Source organism: Oikopleura dioica, chromosome 2 (assembly GCF_907165135.1).
Source record: "Oikopleura dioica chromosome 2, OKI2018_I68_1.0, whole genome shotgun sequence".
Taxonomy (NCBI): domain Eukaryota; kingdom Metazoa; phylum Chordata; class Appendicularia; order Copelata; family Oikopleuridae; genus Oikopleura; species Oikopleura dioica.
In genome coordinates, this window is record NC_137292.1 from 1,027,377 (window position 1) to 1,043,164 (window position 15,788).

At 38.9% G+C, this 15,788-nt stretch overlaps 7 protein-coding genes across 7 annotated transcripts; 3 read left to right on the top strand and 4 right to left on the bottom strand.

Annotated features, from left to right (window-relative positions):
* The first annotated feature begins 105 nt into the window (after positions 1-105).
* LOC145700688 (uncharacterized) lies at positions 106-1,382 on the top strand. Its single transcript, XM_081778012.1, has 3 exons — positions 106-889; positions 938-1,156; positions 1,244-1,382. Exons 1-3 carry the CDS (start codon positions 121-123, stop codon positions 1,351-1,353), a joined length of 1,098 nt encoding a protein of 365 aa, XP_081634138.1. The 5' UTR covers positions 106-120; the 3' UTR covers positions 1,354-1,382.
* Positions 1,383-1,585: 203 nt separating this feature from the next.
* Positions 1,586-3,115, top strand: LOC145700687 (pannexin-2-like). The gene is made up of 7 exons (XM_081778011.1): positions 1,586-1,713; positions 1,767-1,872; positions 1,912-2,100; positions 2,146-2,272; positions 2,312-2,539; positions 2,581-2,706; positions 2,749-3,115. The coding sequence occupies exons 1-7, from the start codon at positions 1,598-1,600 to the stop codon at positions 3,039-3,041; spliced, it is 1,185 nt and encodes a 394-aa protein (XP_081634137.1). The 5' UTR covers positions 1,586-1,597; the 3' UTR covers positions 3,042-3,115.
* Positions 3,053-6,145, bottom strand: LOC145700691 (uncharacterized). The gene is made up of 7 exons (XM_081778014.1): positions 5,709-6,145; positions 5,153-5,239; positions 4,904-5,110; positions 4,679-4,857; positions 3,492-3,591; positions 3,217-3,308; positions 3,053-3,157 (listed from the first exon to the last, which is right to left on the bottom strand). Exons 1-7 carry the CDS (start codon positions 5,765-5,767, stop codon positions 3,066-3,068), a joined length of 816 nt encoding a protein of 271 aa, XP_081634140.1. The 5' UTR covers positions 5,768-6,145; the 3' UTR covers positions 3,053-3,065.
* Positions 6,146-6,296: 151 nt separating this feature from the next.
* On the top strand, positions 6,297-7,484 carry LOC145700697 (uncharacterized). The gene is made up of 5 exons (XM_081778023.1): positions 6,297-6,708; positions 6,886-6,966; positions 7,026-7,154; positions 7,198-7,296; positions 7,343-7,484. The coding sequence occupies exons 1-5, from the start codon at positions 6,637-6,639 to the stop codon at positions 7,481-7,483; spliced, it is 522 nt and encodes a 173-aa protein (XP_081634149.1). The 5' UTR covers positions 6,297-6,636; the 3' UTR covers position 7,484.
* A 50-nt stretch (positions 7,485-7,534) lies between these two features.
* Positions 7,535-8,363, bottom strand: LOC145696248 (uncharacterized). The gene is made up of 3 exons (XM_081773248.1): positions 8,229-8,363; positions 7,785-8,091; positions 7,535-7,743 (listed from the first exon to the last, which is right to left on the bottom strand). The coding sequence occupies exons 1-3, from the start codon at positions 8,361-8,363 to the stop codon at positions 7,535-7,537; spliced, it is 651 nt and encodes a 216-aa protein (XP_081629374.1).
* Positions 8,364-8,981: 618 nt separating this feature from the next.
* Positions 8,982-10,892, bottom strand: LOC145696249 (uncharacterized). The gene is made up of 6 exons (XM_081773250.1): positions 10,769-10,892; positions 10,439-10,528; positions 10,214-10,330; positions 9,540-9,646; positions 9,325-9,492; positions 8,982-9,284 (listed from the first exon to the last, which is right to left on the bottom strand). Exons 2-6 carry the CDS (start codon positions 10,521-10,523, stop codon positions 8,982-8,984), a joined length of 780 nt encoding a protein of 259 aa, XP_081629376.1. The 5' UTR covers positions 10,524-10,528; positions 10,769-10,892.
* A 167-nt stretch (positions 10,893-11,059) lies between these two features.
* LOC145696250 (uncharacterized) lies at positions 11,060-11,581 on the bottom strand. The gene is made up of 2 exons (XM_081773251.1): positions 11,267-11,581; positions 11,060-11,221 (listed from the first exon to the last, which is right to left on the bottom strand). The coding sequence occupies exons 1-2, from the start codon at positions 11,579-11,581 to the stop codon at positions 11,060-11,062; spliced, it is 477 nt and encodes a 158-aa protein (XP_081629377.1).
* Positions 11,582-15,788: the final 4,207 nt, after the last annotated feature.

Genomic DNA, 15,788 nt, shown 5'->3' on the forward strand with positions numbered 1-15,788 from the left:
TGATATAGAATATTTTATAAGGTCGGTGGCACTTTCAAAAAGCAGAGGAACATTTTCAAAAAGATAATATTCCAGAAGAATCATTCCTTCTCTTGAATTTTTGGATTTTTTTTTCGAAAAATGTCCAAAGAAAAAAAATATCGTTTATCAAGAACAAAACGACTGAAGTATTATGAAGATGGGAGAGAGAAGAATTTCGTAGCTTATGAAAATGACGACCTTGTTTGGTCTCAGTCTCTGCCAGAAGTTCCGGTCTGGTCGAACTTCTGGATGATCTGGATTGACGAAAATGATCTGCTCCTTGTGGAACGCTGTAAGACAACAATATTCATGGGAGAAAGTACCAGGCGGGATGGGACCGACCACTTCATTCATATTTCTTGGAAAAATAAGAAAGCAAACAAATACCTTTTCCCTGGCCATAATATCATGATAAGTTGTATGAATTATATACCGCCGAGAGATTGTCTTTACTTCAAAGAGTCTCCATCAGAACAAACCTTCGATTCAATTGGTTTCGGAGTTGTGCACAATCAGGTCTACTATCTGAGGCGATCGCCAGATTTTTTTCAAGTTCAAACTCAAGAGAATCAAGAAGAACGATCTAAATTTTATTGTCTTGGCGTTCTTCATGAAGAGGATGAAGAAAACAACTTCCGTGATAACATTTTCTGCTTCATAAAAGCACGGTTTGAAGTTGAGCTGGAAAAGAACAAACTTTATGTCACGGAATGGTGCAAAAATTCGGATTTCAACGAACTTGATTATTATGAAAAACGGGACCTTTATCTTATAGATACTGACGCTGATTTTGAGGAAGAAGCGAGCGATTCTGACGATGAAGTCCAGGGAAATATTGATCTGGAAGACGAAGGCCTTAATATAGAAGGTAATGAAGAAAATTGAAATTAAAAAAATAATAAAATAAATGACCTAGAAGATAAGACAACGGACAACTCAGACTTGGAGCAGGTTGATGACAAGGAAGTAATTGACGGAACTGACGAAGAGGAGGAAGAAGAGGAAGAACATCGTCTTTTGTATCGAGTTCGATTGGTAGATTTTCTTGACATGGTAAAAACAGATGCTGTGAAAAACGAACTTGTTGAGTACAAATGCGGAGAAGTCACCAAACAAGCAACTTGTATCGAAATTTGTAAGATTTACAATATAATATCGTTTGTTTCTCATTTTCCGCCTCAAATTTGAAAACTTTTGTATTGGCGAAAATTTGTATTTTTAGCCTCCTTACCATCAATCCACGGCGATGACGGTCAGTTGATAAATATCAAAAAAGCAAGAAAGAAGGAAGTTTCAATAAACTGGTTTTTCTACGAAGAAGACCATGATTGAATAGTAGTCGGCGGAATTCCAAAAACACCAAAAAAAAAACAAAAATATTTGATTCTTGATAAACTTCTTTTTTTTTGTAAATTCAATTTTATTTCAATAAATATTCATTTTTTAATTGTTACAGATCTCATAAATATTTGAAACTCAAAAGATGCAAACTGTGGCAGGCGATAAGCTCCTACAGAGTCTCGAGCCAAAAGAATGATAAGAAAGGCCAAGAGTAGAGATTTTCTCAAAGAGAAAGATGCTGTCTTTAGCAGCGGATGCGATCTTTGCAAATGCGAAGACGAATACTGGCGACACGAAAGTCTCAAAAGCAAGTTTGCCTAACGACAATATTGTCACTCTTCTCGCTGTCGGGTAAGTCGTCAAAAAGAAAATGAAAAATGTGGAAAATTATTTTTATTTTTCAGCTCGCCAATTTTACTGATTTCTTTTGCTCTCGTCTTTTCTCCAAATCTCGCAACGGAAAATGGTCTTCGCTGCGCACCAACAAGTCCGATGAAAAATCGATTTTACGTAAGCAAATTTTCGATTGAAAAATTTTGAGTTTTGCAGATGTACAATTATTGCTGGGAAAACTTCAATCACTACGAGTTGAATTTCACCGAAGATGGGCCGGTTGAAGTTGGAGAGCCGAGATGGATGATTCATCATAAAGCTTTTCCTTATGCTTTCTTTCTTTTTGCTTTTATTCTTGGTATGCCAGCGATAAATTGGGTCCTCGCGTACAGTGATAATGTCAAGGTACCCTAACTTCGGCCCTCCTTCAATTTGAATTATGAATTCTAGCGCCAAGCGACTTATATCATGAGTGGTTTGGAAGAAGCCCTCGCTTTGACTCTTTCTTTGATGAGCGATTTGGTTCAAGAGAAAAACAGAGAGAAGACTACTGAAAATGTCAAAGACAGAATGAATGGTCAGTTTATTTTCACCTTGATTGAAATTCGGATTTTAGCCATGTTGGAGAAAAACTACTCGGAAGAAATCGACATCAAATTCAAGGCTTTCAAGAAATATTTGCAGAAGAAAAATTCTAGCACGAAACTCGCCAGGGCATTTATTCAGCGACGGATCTTTACCCTTGTGCTTTTGATCCTCGTCGGGATTTTCATGTACGAGATTTATTATTTGGACAATCAGGACTTTTTCAACTGCAAATTGAAGTATCAGCCGCTTGGAACAGGTAAGAGAAAGGAGAATGCCGTAGAAAAAAGAGGATTTTAGTCGGGGATGGGGTGGATTATGTTAGATGCTCGATTGGAGATGTTTCGACGAGAAGACTTTTGGTGCAAATATATTTGTGCATTATTGGAACTTGCTTTGTTGGAATCTTTTTTATCACGATTAAAGGTATAAAAATGAAATGAGTTTTTTAATAAGAATTTATGTTAGATGCTGTCAATGCCCATCGAGCCTTCAAACTCCTCGAAATGATCCCAATTATCGACGAAAATGAAATCCACAACTCCGCCAATTTCTTCGGTCTGCGAGACATTCACATTCTTCTTTTCCTTGCCAAGTCAAATTTCTCCGAAAACGAGCTGTTCAAGACCTGCCACCGAGCATATGAAATGTCGAAAATGACGAATATTCCTTACGAAAACATGATCGAAACGATCGTTTCCTGGGGCGAAGAAGACGAGGCTGATAAGGACGCTGCTGAAGTTCTTGAATCTCTTCAGTAAATAAAGGACTTATTGAAATATTTTTTATTTTGCAAAAGAAACTTCAGGAAAGCGTCGAACATGTCGATCGAGCATGAAGTTAAGCCAGTTGTAAATTTGTCGAGCACCTTGAGAAACTAAACAAACTGTCAGAAATTTGCGAAAAGGGAGTCCTGCTGGTAATACAGGTATTTACCTTTGAGAACTTCGTCAATTTTTATATGAGTTATTTTCAGTCGATTTAGTTGCCACAGTTTTCCGGCGCAGATAGGTCGTTTTCGATGATATCTAGAGGATTTTAAGAGAAACGATAAGATTACGTTTTATTAAAAAAATACGGAGTTTTATGTCTGATCAAATTTGAGCAATTTTTAAGTACAAGCGCAGCTAATGAAGCAACGATAATACGTTGACAATAGGGTTTCTTTATACGGTATATGAGTTAAATTATAAAAAATAGTCTATTTAAACCTCTCAGCATGATCAAATTGCTCCGCCAAATCGGGAATATCCAGCATCTTGCGACAATGGGTCCACTCTGAGGGCAGGTCGATCATAACAGCAGCGGCACCTGAAACAATGCTCATTTTCAAGCCACTTTCGCAATGTTGAGAATTAAGAAAATAATACTAGCCATCACCCTTTGTTCTTTGAAGAGAAAAGCGGCCTTCTGAAAAACGCTTTCAGAAGTTACTTCCGTAATTTTTTATCGAAGTCGATAATGGAGCTTAAGGGACCTGGGCGAGCAGCGCTGAGCCAAACTTCACGCGCTCGCCGTTCTTCTTAGAAATAAGATTTTTTGAAATTTTTTTTTGTAAATTATATCTTCTAATCTTAAGCTTTCTGTTCCCATTCTTAGTTTTTCTCTATCGTTCTTGGTTGATGAGCTAGCGAGAAAAAGAGAAGCCCAACTTCAAAAGGCATCAAGTCTTGCAAACTTTATTTTTTCTTCATGAAACTGGCACCATTGAAAAGCGCGTTAAATTCTGAACAGATCCCACTCCATCAGCTAAACTAACTCTGTACTTGCTGGAGATAGAGGCCAGATAAACAAGATAACTTAGCGCCCGCCCAGCGGGAATCATGTCCAGGGAGCCCAAAATAGCTAAATCGGAGCGTCCAGCCGTGCCGCGACCAGCTGCGCGTGCTAAGTATCTTCGTTTATATGGCCTTACACGCCAACAAGTTCGAATTTAGCTCAGCTGATGGAGTAAGATTTGTTGAGAATTAAACGGGCTTTTCAATGGTTCTAATTTTATCAAGAAAAAATTAAGTGTGCAGGACTTGATGCCTTTTGAAGTTGCGCTTCTCTTTTTCTCCCTAGCTCAACAACCGTTAGTGATAGAGAAATTCTGAAAATCGGAAGAGAAAGCTGAAGATTCGCAAATTTGATTTGCAAAAAGAAATTCCAAAAAAATCATATTTCTAAGAGAAGCTATGCGCCCGTGAAGTTTGGCTCCGCGCTGCTCGCCCAGGTCCCTTAAGGGGGACAGGCCAGATAGATGATAAAAAAAACGCTACTTTGGAACTTGTTGACAATTTGTCAGGTCAAGTCAAGGAGAAAAGATAGACAGATTTGTTGACCAAAATTTCGATTGGAAGGATTAAGGGTATCCCTATCGTTTTATCATGATTTCGACCGATCTAATTCAACTAACCAGCAATTCTTTGGACTGTATCTGGAGGGCATTTGAAGCTCTTTAGCTCTAGAATAGCTGCTTTTGAAATTCTCGGGCGCGTGATTTTCTGCTTTTTCTGAACTCGAACTTTTGAGCGTCGTTTTTCTTCTTCGATTTCTTCTGGCTGGACGAGGGAGAAATCAACACAAGACCGCGACCTTCAAATTGACGAAATTGGGGCCGAAAATGGAGATTTTTTTATACCTTTCAAAGCTCTCAATCGGCGATTTCTGATAATTCTGCAAGTCCTTGACCCATTTCGCAACGGAACTCGCCGCTTTAGAAGCTTTGCAAACTTTGTCCGGATCTATGTCGACACCTTTCAATTTTCTCGTCCGCCGGAGAACTGTTTCGAGATTGTACGTCGCCATTTTTGCTTGGAGATCATTGACATTCGAGAGCAAATGGGATCTGGAAAAGAAGAATAAACAGGAAGGAGAGGAAAGAACTTACATGTTATCAGGAGTAGGCTTGAAGCCCAACAAGATCACGAGGGCCCTCAAGACCTCGTTGACGATTCCGGGTGGCTTGCAAAGAGATCTAAGAAAATGTTACTGATGAGTACAAACATCTATACCTTGGTCATATTTTGTTACTGTTGTCAACCAAGAATGTTTTTTTTTAAGTCCCCAACGAAAGTATTTACTAACATTTTATGATCCCTTGTTTTTAAATTTTTCTAGAAAAATTTCATTTTGAAATAAGCAACTTTGCCTACTGAGATTGAGGAAAAAGTGAGTAAGAAAAGTAAATTTTAAATTGATATCAATGCAGCTTATCACTTCCGTTACCAGGAAGCCGAGCTCAATCTTTTGATTATCTCAAATCGTAAGCTACTCAATAAATTTCCCAAAAAGAATTTCGTAAATCAAGTTCTCGAAATAATGAGGAGAAACCATAATCAGACTATTTCAACCATCGGGCATACAATTTCTTGATAAAATAACATTGAAAATTTATAAATACCAATTCGCGTAATTGTATAATCAACGCATCCCTCTATATTTACCTTAATTCAATCAAATCCCCTCTTGATCCTTCAAAAATTGGTTTGTCCAGCATTCTCATTTAGGAAGAAAACGCTGACTTTCTTTATTGATTTCTTTCTGATTCTCTCTCTTGCTCTATCTGACACGAAAAAATCAAATGTTTCTTGAAAGTGAGAAAACTTGTGTTTGCGGTTGTGGCAATTGTGGCATAAGTACGGCAGCCAAGTGTTCTTTTTTGAATTTTCTTGTTTGCGCTTGTTGACAACGCGCCAGGCTAGATTCTTTCTGACTCTGACCAAGATCGCCCTCACTTCCAAGCGCTCCAGAACGCAGCTTTTTTTTGTAAAGAAGCTTGAAGTTAGACTCGTTCGGCTAGGGTAGGAACAACGAAGAATGCTACTAGGAAGTTATGACGCCCTAATTGGTTTCAGAAGAAAAGCCAAAAAGCCGGAATCCATGGAAACAAAACCACTTTTGGCTAATTTTCGCATTTGATCTTCGCCATTCTTTTCTACTGAATTAAATTGAAAGAAAAGGAAATAAAAATACTGACAATAATATTTCGCCTTCAAAATTATTTGAATAATACACATACCATTTGCTGGTGATGAAATGAACCGAAACAAAGGAGCTCTTCCGCGAAGTTTTACGAGCTGATCTGGCTCATCTCTCATAATTCTCGACAAAAGCGTCGAAATCACGCGTCTCTTCTTCAGAGCAGAGAAGCCCGATAATTATGCTCGACGAAGAGCTTTTCAGAATAAGGGTTCAAATCATTCTTCTTTCCGAAATGATATCGAGCCTTTTTGAGCCCTAAAAAGACGAATAAATGACTTCATTTTCGAGGAAAAACAGCGACAGAAAAAGCTCGAAGATCCGAGTGTCAGAGTTCTAGAGCCAGAAATCACAAGTTTGAAGATCTCGAGAAATGTAGGAGAACCTTTCGGAATGAATTTAGCGAGCGTTTTGTGCGTAAGAGATACCCTACCAAACGGACTCGCGGCGCAAAACTATGTCAAGGTGAGTAAACAAATGAGTTAAAAGAATCATAATTTTTAAATCAAATTGAGCCTGCCCCATTTTTATTTGTCTTTGGCCTTTTGAGCAGAATTTTAAATAAAATTTGAGATTAATCTTGTTTTCTCCGGGAAAATTTAAAAAAAAATCGATCAAATAATAACTTAAATTTTTCTTCAGAATGACGACATAATCGTTCAACTAAACGGCCACTCAACAGTCAACATGTCCGAACGATGGGCAGTCAATGAAATTTCCAAGGTCCTGGTTCCTCGGAAACCTATAAAAACCAATGTTTCGTTTCCCTAACCATAAAAAAGTCCTCGCGCTTGGTCCTAACAATCGATCGACAAAACGAATTAGCGCCGGTTAACCTGGAATTGACGAGAAATCCGGGGCAAGGATTTGGCTTCAGTCTTGGCAATCGTATTTTTATCGATGCTATCAAGGTTTGTTTCTTCCTTTTTGGGAAAGATAATTTTTGAAATCAAGGAAGACTCAATTGCTGGCAGATATTTGGAAGTTTACGACATTATTTTGCAAGTGGACGAATTGGACTGCACTAACAAGCCGCTCAACCAAGTCAAGCAGGTTTGAATCTATAATTATGCCCTTCCCAAGCGGGTAAAAATTCTAGCGCGTCGCGAATGATCAGAACAGAACTCTTATCCTCACAGTCGAAAAGGGCTTCCAGGGACCCCCAACAACAATCCGCTCTGGCAGCCCAGCAAACTACCTCATCCCGAACTCTTCCTTCAACACAACCACTCTTCGCTAACAACCTCTCAATCAACAATAAAAGTTCAAAAACTCAAAATCAATTCCAATTTTATTCGATTTTTTTGATGAAGGACATGAAGAAACGGAGCGCTTTCATGTAGGGCATTTTCGCGAAGGGGTCTTTATAGCGCTGGTAATATTCGTCCGTTGTTTTTGGGTAGACAAGGAGTACTTTGGAGATTTTCGTCTCAAGAACGATCGTGCCGTTGAACCCCGTGATCCAGATCTTTTTCACTCGTCGGAGGCTCTTATCCAAAACTAGGAATTCATGAAAAAGGGAAGGAAAAGGTTCTATTTACCGATTTCATAAGGCTCTCCTTCTTTCGCTTCGAACTTGATCTTTTCTGCCTTAAGATAAACTCCTTCCATCGCAAACTCGACAGCGAAGGGTTGTTTATTCTTGAATATTTTGATCAATCGATCAAAAATGGTCATCTTCTCGACTTTTGGGAAGAACTTGATTATGTAGACGGTATGGTAGGGCTTGATATTCGGAGCGGTTTTGTGGCGAATGATGTAGTACCGACCCCGAATTGTGAGAAAAAGAGTGATGATGAAGGTAACCAGGAGAATCGTTGGTGTTGTCCAGTCGAGTAAGAATTCTAGCTAGAAAATCTCAAGGGAATACACAAAAAATGATCTTGTCCTTTTATCTTTTAATCCGATCGGAAGATGAACAGAAAAATCCAATTGAACAATTTCATTTCTCATTTATGGTTATTTCTCCACAAAGCTATTTTTACCTTTGATGAATCAATCTCTTCTTTATCAGCAGGAATAACAGTAATCGTCCCGTTAACAAACTCTGACAGCCGCCCATGAGCTCTCAAAAGCTCTTCCTGACTTGGCTTTTTGTAAATTCTTCCATTTTCAAACATTTTTGACTTTCAAAATAACAAAAACTCCTGTCTTTGAAAAAAGTCTAGAGAAGTAAAAGATAAATAAAGATTTATTTACAGTGGAAAGATTCAAACGAGATTTTCATTTTTTCTTCTGTTAGTCGTTGTTATTTTCGAGCCAGGTTTAATTCTTCATTATACAGTTGTATTCGCTTCTTTCTTTTACAAGTAAAAATACTTACGAAAGAGTCCTTGGTGAAAAAAATGTTTTAAAAAATGATCTAAGTCTCTTGTTGTCGTTTTTTACATTTGAGAGATTTTGAGCTGAGAAAGAGAGCTCAGCATTGGCTTAAATTCGTCGAGCTTTTTTGCTGGGGAGGCCGAGGCGGCTCGCTCGAATCCTGAGTCTTCAGACAGCTCTGAAGGTCCAGGGCTGGTCTTTTTAGAGGATCAATATTTTAACGGTAAGTTTCGGTTATAGAAATATCTACAGAGGGCATTCTGGACAACAAAAGTTTTCATCATGATTTCAGCCCTCTGATTGGTCGAAATTTTGGGCCAATGTCAAACTGCGATTCTTCGTTCGCGACAAACTTTCATGGAAAATCCATGAGAAAAATAAGCCAATCAGAGGCCTGTTTTCGGCCTACCGGCCAATCAGTGGCCAGTATCGTTTACGGGAAAAATTTGTCGCGAACAAAGAATCGCAGTTTGACACTTTCCCGAATTTTTTTTCCTTAAAATTTGAGAAATCTGTGGAAAAATAATCGAGATCCCCTCCTGACACGAAAGATCTGGCGTTTCTAGCCCCGATTCCGCAGATGGCGAGGAGCTTTCCTCAAAATACCCATCCGAGGAATCAGAAACTATTTCGGCGCTCCTGCTTGCTTTCGGAGCCACTTTTTCGAAGGCCGAAGAATTCGACTTTCGCTGCTTTAGTGCGGACTTTTTTGGCTTCATCTGAAAAATATGAGTATTTTTCTTAATTGTCTAGTTTTACCTGATGATTGATGAAGGGTTTTTCGGGCTCGAAAACAGTCATAGGCTGCTGCTGCGGAACTGGAGTAGTTGACCTCTCGACCAACCCTGAAATCGAGTCCAACATGTCGAGACAAGTTTGCATAATCTTCATTGTCGTGTCCAGCTCTGGTGTGTTTTGAGGGCCGTTCTAAAGAGTGATCTGTTTATTTCTGGCGATGGTCGAATGGCGCGCACCTGACGTAAGATGTCTTCTTGGGCACGAAGTGCTTGCTGGAGATTGGCCTGAGAGCTTCGCAGCTGAGACAAAGTGAACACTTGTTGTTCAAATTGGGCGGGAGCATCTTTAAGGATATGGTTATCTTTGACTATAGCTGAAAAATTAAGGACCCCCCCCCCCGTCAGCTTTTCGAAAAATCAAATTTCGGAATTTTAAAATTTTGACCCCGGAAATGGATTTTACGGGTCAAAAAACTATTCTCAGACTTCATTTTGGGATGGTGTCTGGAACCGACAAAAAAATTCGACAAATTTTGCGTGGGCGGCTATTCGGCTGCTGATTGGCTGGTTTGCCAAATCCAGACTTCTGATTGGTTGAAAATTTCCACGCAAAATTTGTCGAAATTTTTTGTCGGTTCCAGACACCTCCCCTTCATTTTTGGGGGTTTATCTCGACTCCTTCACCCCAAAAATCCCATTTGAAAATTGAATTTTTCCCCAAAAATTGACGAATTTGCCCTTATTTTGGCAATAATATTGATTTTTCTTCGTCAAAAATTCCTCTCATCAAGTTTTTGAAGAAATTTTAACCTGAGGACGCGTTCAGAACCAAAAATTTGGTGTTTTTTGAAAATTTCCATTTTTCGAATGAAAAAGCTAGCGGGGGGGTCTTTAAAGTAAAAAGACATTACCTCCAGCATTGCTCATCGTCGCAACTGATCCAACAGGGCTCATAACCCTGTTATTTATAAAACTAGAAGACCTCGTTGAGGGATAATTGGAGGAGACTGGTGACATCACGGGCGGAGCTAAATATGGAACGTATATAAATATTTTCATTCATCAATGCATCCAGGAAAATGGCGACACTCGCGCATTTTAACCGGAACAAGTTCATTTCAACCATGTTTTTTTACCTGATTCGAAACTATGCACGGACATGTCATAGTTTGAATAGAATCCTTGGGCCGAGCTTGGCCGCTGCGGACGAGCAACATTCATTTGGTCTGAAAAAACACCGCACATTTAACATTTAACATTGAGGAGCATTTTTTTCATTTTAACCCGTTCACGCATTTTTGCCAAAAAGTTGGTTTGACGGAAATTTCTGAATATGATATTTTCATTAGAAAAAAGCACCGATTGGAAATCAAAAATGACCAAAAAATTGGTCAAAAATGCGAAAACGGGTTAAAAAAGCGAGCAAAATAAGATTCAATAGACATTGATTTTGTTTGAAAACTTACCATAATTACTATGTTGTTGAGCGATTGGTTGTTGTTGAGAGAATTGCCCTCCAATAACGCTGGAGGGGCGATGTTGATTTTGCTTTTGGAATTGATTGAAAGGATTGGAGGTAAAGGTTGGAATTGAGCTTTTTAATGGTTAATTTTATTTTTCCCAAAATTCGTCTCTTTGAAGTGACGTATATTTTCCTTTGTCAAAAGAAAGGATGGAATTAACTCGTGGCGGACTAACATCCGCCCTCGGTTCAATAATTTTCTCAAATACTGTGGTTTCCAAGATAAAAAGAAAATTTAACCATTCCTGAGCGATCCTTGTCGTTGAATCGTGGCGCCGCGAGTGGCTTGGTTCTGCTGCTGACTTTGGAATGCCGCAACTTCGTAATTCGACAGCGTTGAATTGCTACGTACTGGGCGCCTAAAGTTCGGCACCGCCGGGGTAGAAGACAAGTTCATCTAAAAAGGAAAAATTAATTTTTGAATTTGAAACATGATTTTTACCTGAGAGCCGCCAAATTGGCCGTGAACCGATCTGGGCTGGAACATTTGATAATTGGCTGGCGCTTGATTTTGATGATTTTGAGAGTGTTGATTTTGGAAGTGGCAGAGTGAGGCGTTGCTGCCTGATCTCGTGAGATTCGGCACGCGGTGCTCTGAGTAGTTCGCGGAAGGGGTGAAATCCCCGTTTTGGTTGTAGGTTCCATCGGCAGTCACGAGTTTTGGGCCGTATTGGCCATTTTGCTGGTTTTGGGTTAGAGAATTTTTTGTTCCAAAAAAGATAAGCTGCCCAAAAAAGCGCTCAATTAATAGCGTCATATTTTGACGGGAAAAATAATCCTCTCTAATCCCTTTCCTTTTGATTTGGTTGCGCGGGCTCGTAGGGCTGTATACTATCATACTGCGACGATTTCACCGGAAAGTGTTGCCTGTATGGCTCGTAAATTCCCCGTCTTACACTCTTCCCTCGCTCAAATCCGGCATTTTCTCCGAAACCATTTTGGCCAAAGGACCAAATTTGGTCAAAACCGCCATTTTGCGAGGCTGGAAATCTTCCCCCTTGATTGGTTTGGTACGCGTCGTCTTGAGATTCGAGGTCTTTTTTCTTCTTGGATCGGAAAACTTTGCGCAGCGCTTTTGAAAATCCCATTTTTAGATGATTTCTTTTTAGTCGACCATTTTCAGCATTTTTGGCTTCCTGAAAGAATTTTTTTTATCAAAAAAAATTTCAACCAATCAAATTCGCACAATTTTTTTAAATGATAAAACATTGTTTAACACGATAATTGTTAAATAATCAAATGAAAATTGTTACTAAAATTGAGTTGTTAAAATTGTTAAAACTGTAGACCTCCAATTAGTATTACTAGGCGAGAATACTGTTTTGATAACACGCGGCGAAATCATTCGTGCTCTTGTATTTTCGACAACTTTTCGGCAAAAACCCCGTTCAAAAACGTGTTCATTCTGTTTTTACTCAAATGCAGCTTCCAAGAGCCGTCCAAGAAAAGATCAATCATTCTTCCTTTCTTGCGTCAGCTCCTTTGAAACTCCTCGCGTTGCAATTAGAAAAGCGGCCCCGGGTCCGTTCCGGTTGCGACCGCGGTGTTTAGTCCCAGAGTCGCCCTAAAAGCCCCAAGTTGAACCATGAGCCGGAGCAAAAGCTAAACAAGTTTTTCAATCGCTCCTCACTACTTGGTCCAGGAATCTCCTCGATCTTACCCTCAATCTATTAATAAATAGAATGACCGCAAAGTGTGCACTTTTTGACAGAGTTCACGGCACAGAGTGGTGGCTTTTTCAACGACTTGACACCCTTAACCCGTTAACAGGCGCGAGGCCCTCTGAGGGCCTTTTGGCCTTTGGAGCGCGATAAAATGGTCTAGGCTCTTTTTTTTACGAAAAAAATTTTTATTTCTGAGATATTCAATCGATTCTCTATCCATGTATTTGATTCGGGAAAGAATTGGCCTGAAATTAAAAAAATGAGAGGCGAAAGAAAAATTTCGATCGGCGGGAAAAAGGGAAAGCGTAATACAATGCGCTCGCGCTTTCCCTTTCTTTGAATCTCAGCGCCGAAAATGACGTAACTTTGACCTCAATTTTAACCCACTAAACGAGCGTGAAAATGACTAAAACAACATCTAGAGGAAAGATTAGACCCTTGTGAATCATCTGGTCCTCTTAGAAATGAATTTCTTAAACCAATTTACTCAGAAAAAGCCAAAATGTGCGAGGCCTTCTCACGGCCTCGCGCCCGTTAACCCCTAATATTCAGTGCCTAGTTAACGGGTTAACTGAAACCCGATTCGAGAAGCCGCTTGCGGCTTCGAGTTTTTTTTTCTAAAAAAAGCCGCGCAACATGCGGCTTCACTCTTTTTGCTCATTTTTAGTTAAGGACGTGAGACCCTTAATTTAAACCAAGAAGCCGCTTGCGAAGAAAAAGCCGCGCAATAAGCGGCTAAATTTTTGTTTCTCGTAGCCGCACGCTGCTTTTCTTGCTGGTTTTTCAGGCATATTTCTCCCTATTCTTCTTATGATTATCATCAATAACTGATCCATCCGCTTATTATCAGCTAATCCATCAACGTTCCCCTCAATTTTCTTCCGCCGATCTTCACTTTTTTCTGTCTACGGCCACGTGACTTCATAAACCGATAGGCTTGACATTGCCGGTTGGGCAGATTAGAAGCTTTCTTTCTTGCGTCTTATCTTTTTTGCTAAAATCTAACTCGCTTTGTTGCTGACCTAACTGCTCAAAAATGCTGATTTCTTCAAAAAAGAAGAAGAATGATAATTTTTTTTTACCAAAAAGAAACGGGTTCATTATAATTTCAAATGTCTCTTTTTAGAGGGCCACTGTAATGACCACTGTAGATGTCGCGTTAATTAGGGTTGAAATCATTTTGCATTATGCATAAAAAATTGATAAGATGACATAAAAAGCGGGTTTTCGCTACTGATAAGAGCTCTTATCAGCATCAAAAGCACGAGTAACAACACGGACACACTACAGTATTACAGAAGAAACCTAGACAGAGATTTTCTCGATCTTTTTTTTTTAGTTTGAGCGGTCCCCAAAATTGACCGCAAAAACTGAACCGCTCGGGAAACGAAAAGTCCGACATTTTTAATCGAAATTATTCAAAGCAACTGTCTAAGCCGCGTCAATTGCCCCGCTCGGCGGATGAGTGATTCTCATTTCACAGAAATTCGAAACGCTTTTCATGAATTCTCAGAATCGAACAACTACTGTAAAAAAAAAGGCAGTCTTACTGACACTGTTCAATAAAGACTGTTATTTTAGCAAAACTGATCTGCTTTTGATTTCGGCTTAATTCTGGCTGCTCTTAAGGCTCTCCTTGATTTATTTAATTGACTTCTTAATCGGGTTTTTCTCATTAATTTTGATTTCTGAAAAAAATTCACTTTTGTCGGAGAGGAAAGACAAATCGCCAAAAAAACGACAAAAATGATTAAAATTTGAGTCAAATTTTAAACCAATCAGATTTCTGCTTTCGGCTTGAAGGCCAATCAGATTTCAGATGAAATTTATGCCGAAAGAATTTTTTTTTCAAAATTTACAAAATCGCATCTAAAATGTGCAAAACAGCAAATTTTAATAATCGTGAAAACTCATGAGAAAACGCAGTGATGATGTAACGCATTTCTATGATCAAACTCGTGCATATTTTTTCCTTGCTTCTCGGTTCAAAAACCACATTTCGCCGAAATAGCTGATGTAAATTCTGCGCGATTTTTGACGCTAGAATCCTCCTTTCGCCACCTTCCGAGGAAAAATTTAAACAACGCGCATTCCGGCGACGTAAGTTCATATCTTCTACGTGGAGAGCTTATTTCTTTAGAACAGTAAACGTTTAAGCCGACTTTGAACTGGAAAATCCGAAAAAAACGGACGAAAAAGACTGCGAAATAAGGGCTTCTTTTGGGCGAAAAACGTAAATTGCCAGAAATGTGGATTGATCAATTTGTCGAACGATAATAGCTTCTTGGTACAAGCACTCGAAGAAACACGCAACTAACGTATTTTTCAGGGGAAGAATGTTTACTTGTAAAATATTGTAAAACATAAATTATGCGGAATAATTAAATTTAAATATTCAAATTTTGACGCAACTCGAATACAACAGAACACAACATTTTTTTTGAAAAGAACAATTTTTAAAAAATAAAAAATAAAATTTTTGAATAATTTAATAAATTATTAAAAAAATGAATAAATACCTTAAAAACTAATAATTTTCGAAGCGAACTTCTCCAATTTTTCTAAAATCTCTTCCTTTCTTCGGCGATCTCTTATTTTTATCTTTATTTCTACTTTTCCAAAAAGCGTCTTTTACAAGCGGATTAACCCGTGAGCAAAAATTCTCGTCTGATCTGTTACATGTACCAGGGTCCCTTCCATCCTCTTCTCGCGCCCCGGCCAATCAGCGCGCCGAACGTCAAAGCGCCAGAGTTGTAGTAAAATCGCGAACGCTCATGGCGGGGCGCTCGAGAGCCAAAATCCAAAAAATACGTTTTTCGAAGCGAAAAAAATAGATAAGAGCGCTCCGGGCTCATCTGCTGTACTTTCGCACTGCAAATACGGAAGATGATAAGAACGCGGCTGCTTTTAGATAAGCAACGGGAAATTCTGTTTAGTGAAAAAGTTAGAAAGTTTTTTTAGAAAAAATAATTATCGAGTATTTTATGAATTTTTATGTAACAAATGGGTGTATGAATGACCCAGTTATTAAAATGTCAAATTTCGCATACGCAAATATCAAGAATTTTCCTACGCGGAAGATTTTATTTTGACTCGAAGAAATTCTCTGCATCAGAGAGATGAAGAAATTTTATCTATTTTTCTCTGCCGTAGCAGCAAGAAGAGCTTTATTCGAGGAAACATGCATGTAAGGCCCCTTTTCTTTATTAACCTTACGCCGCCAAGTGTGCCATATATGGCACCAAGACTTTAAAACGCCTGTAACTTATTTTTTACTTGGAGTTAGAGTCTCGCCGACCC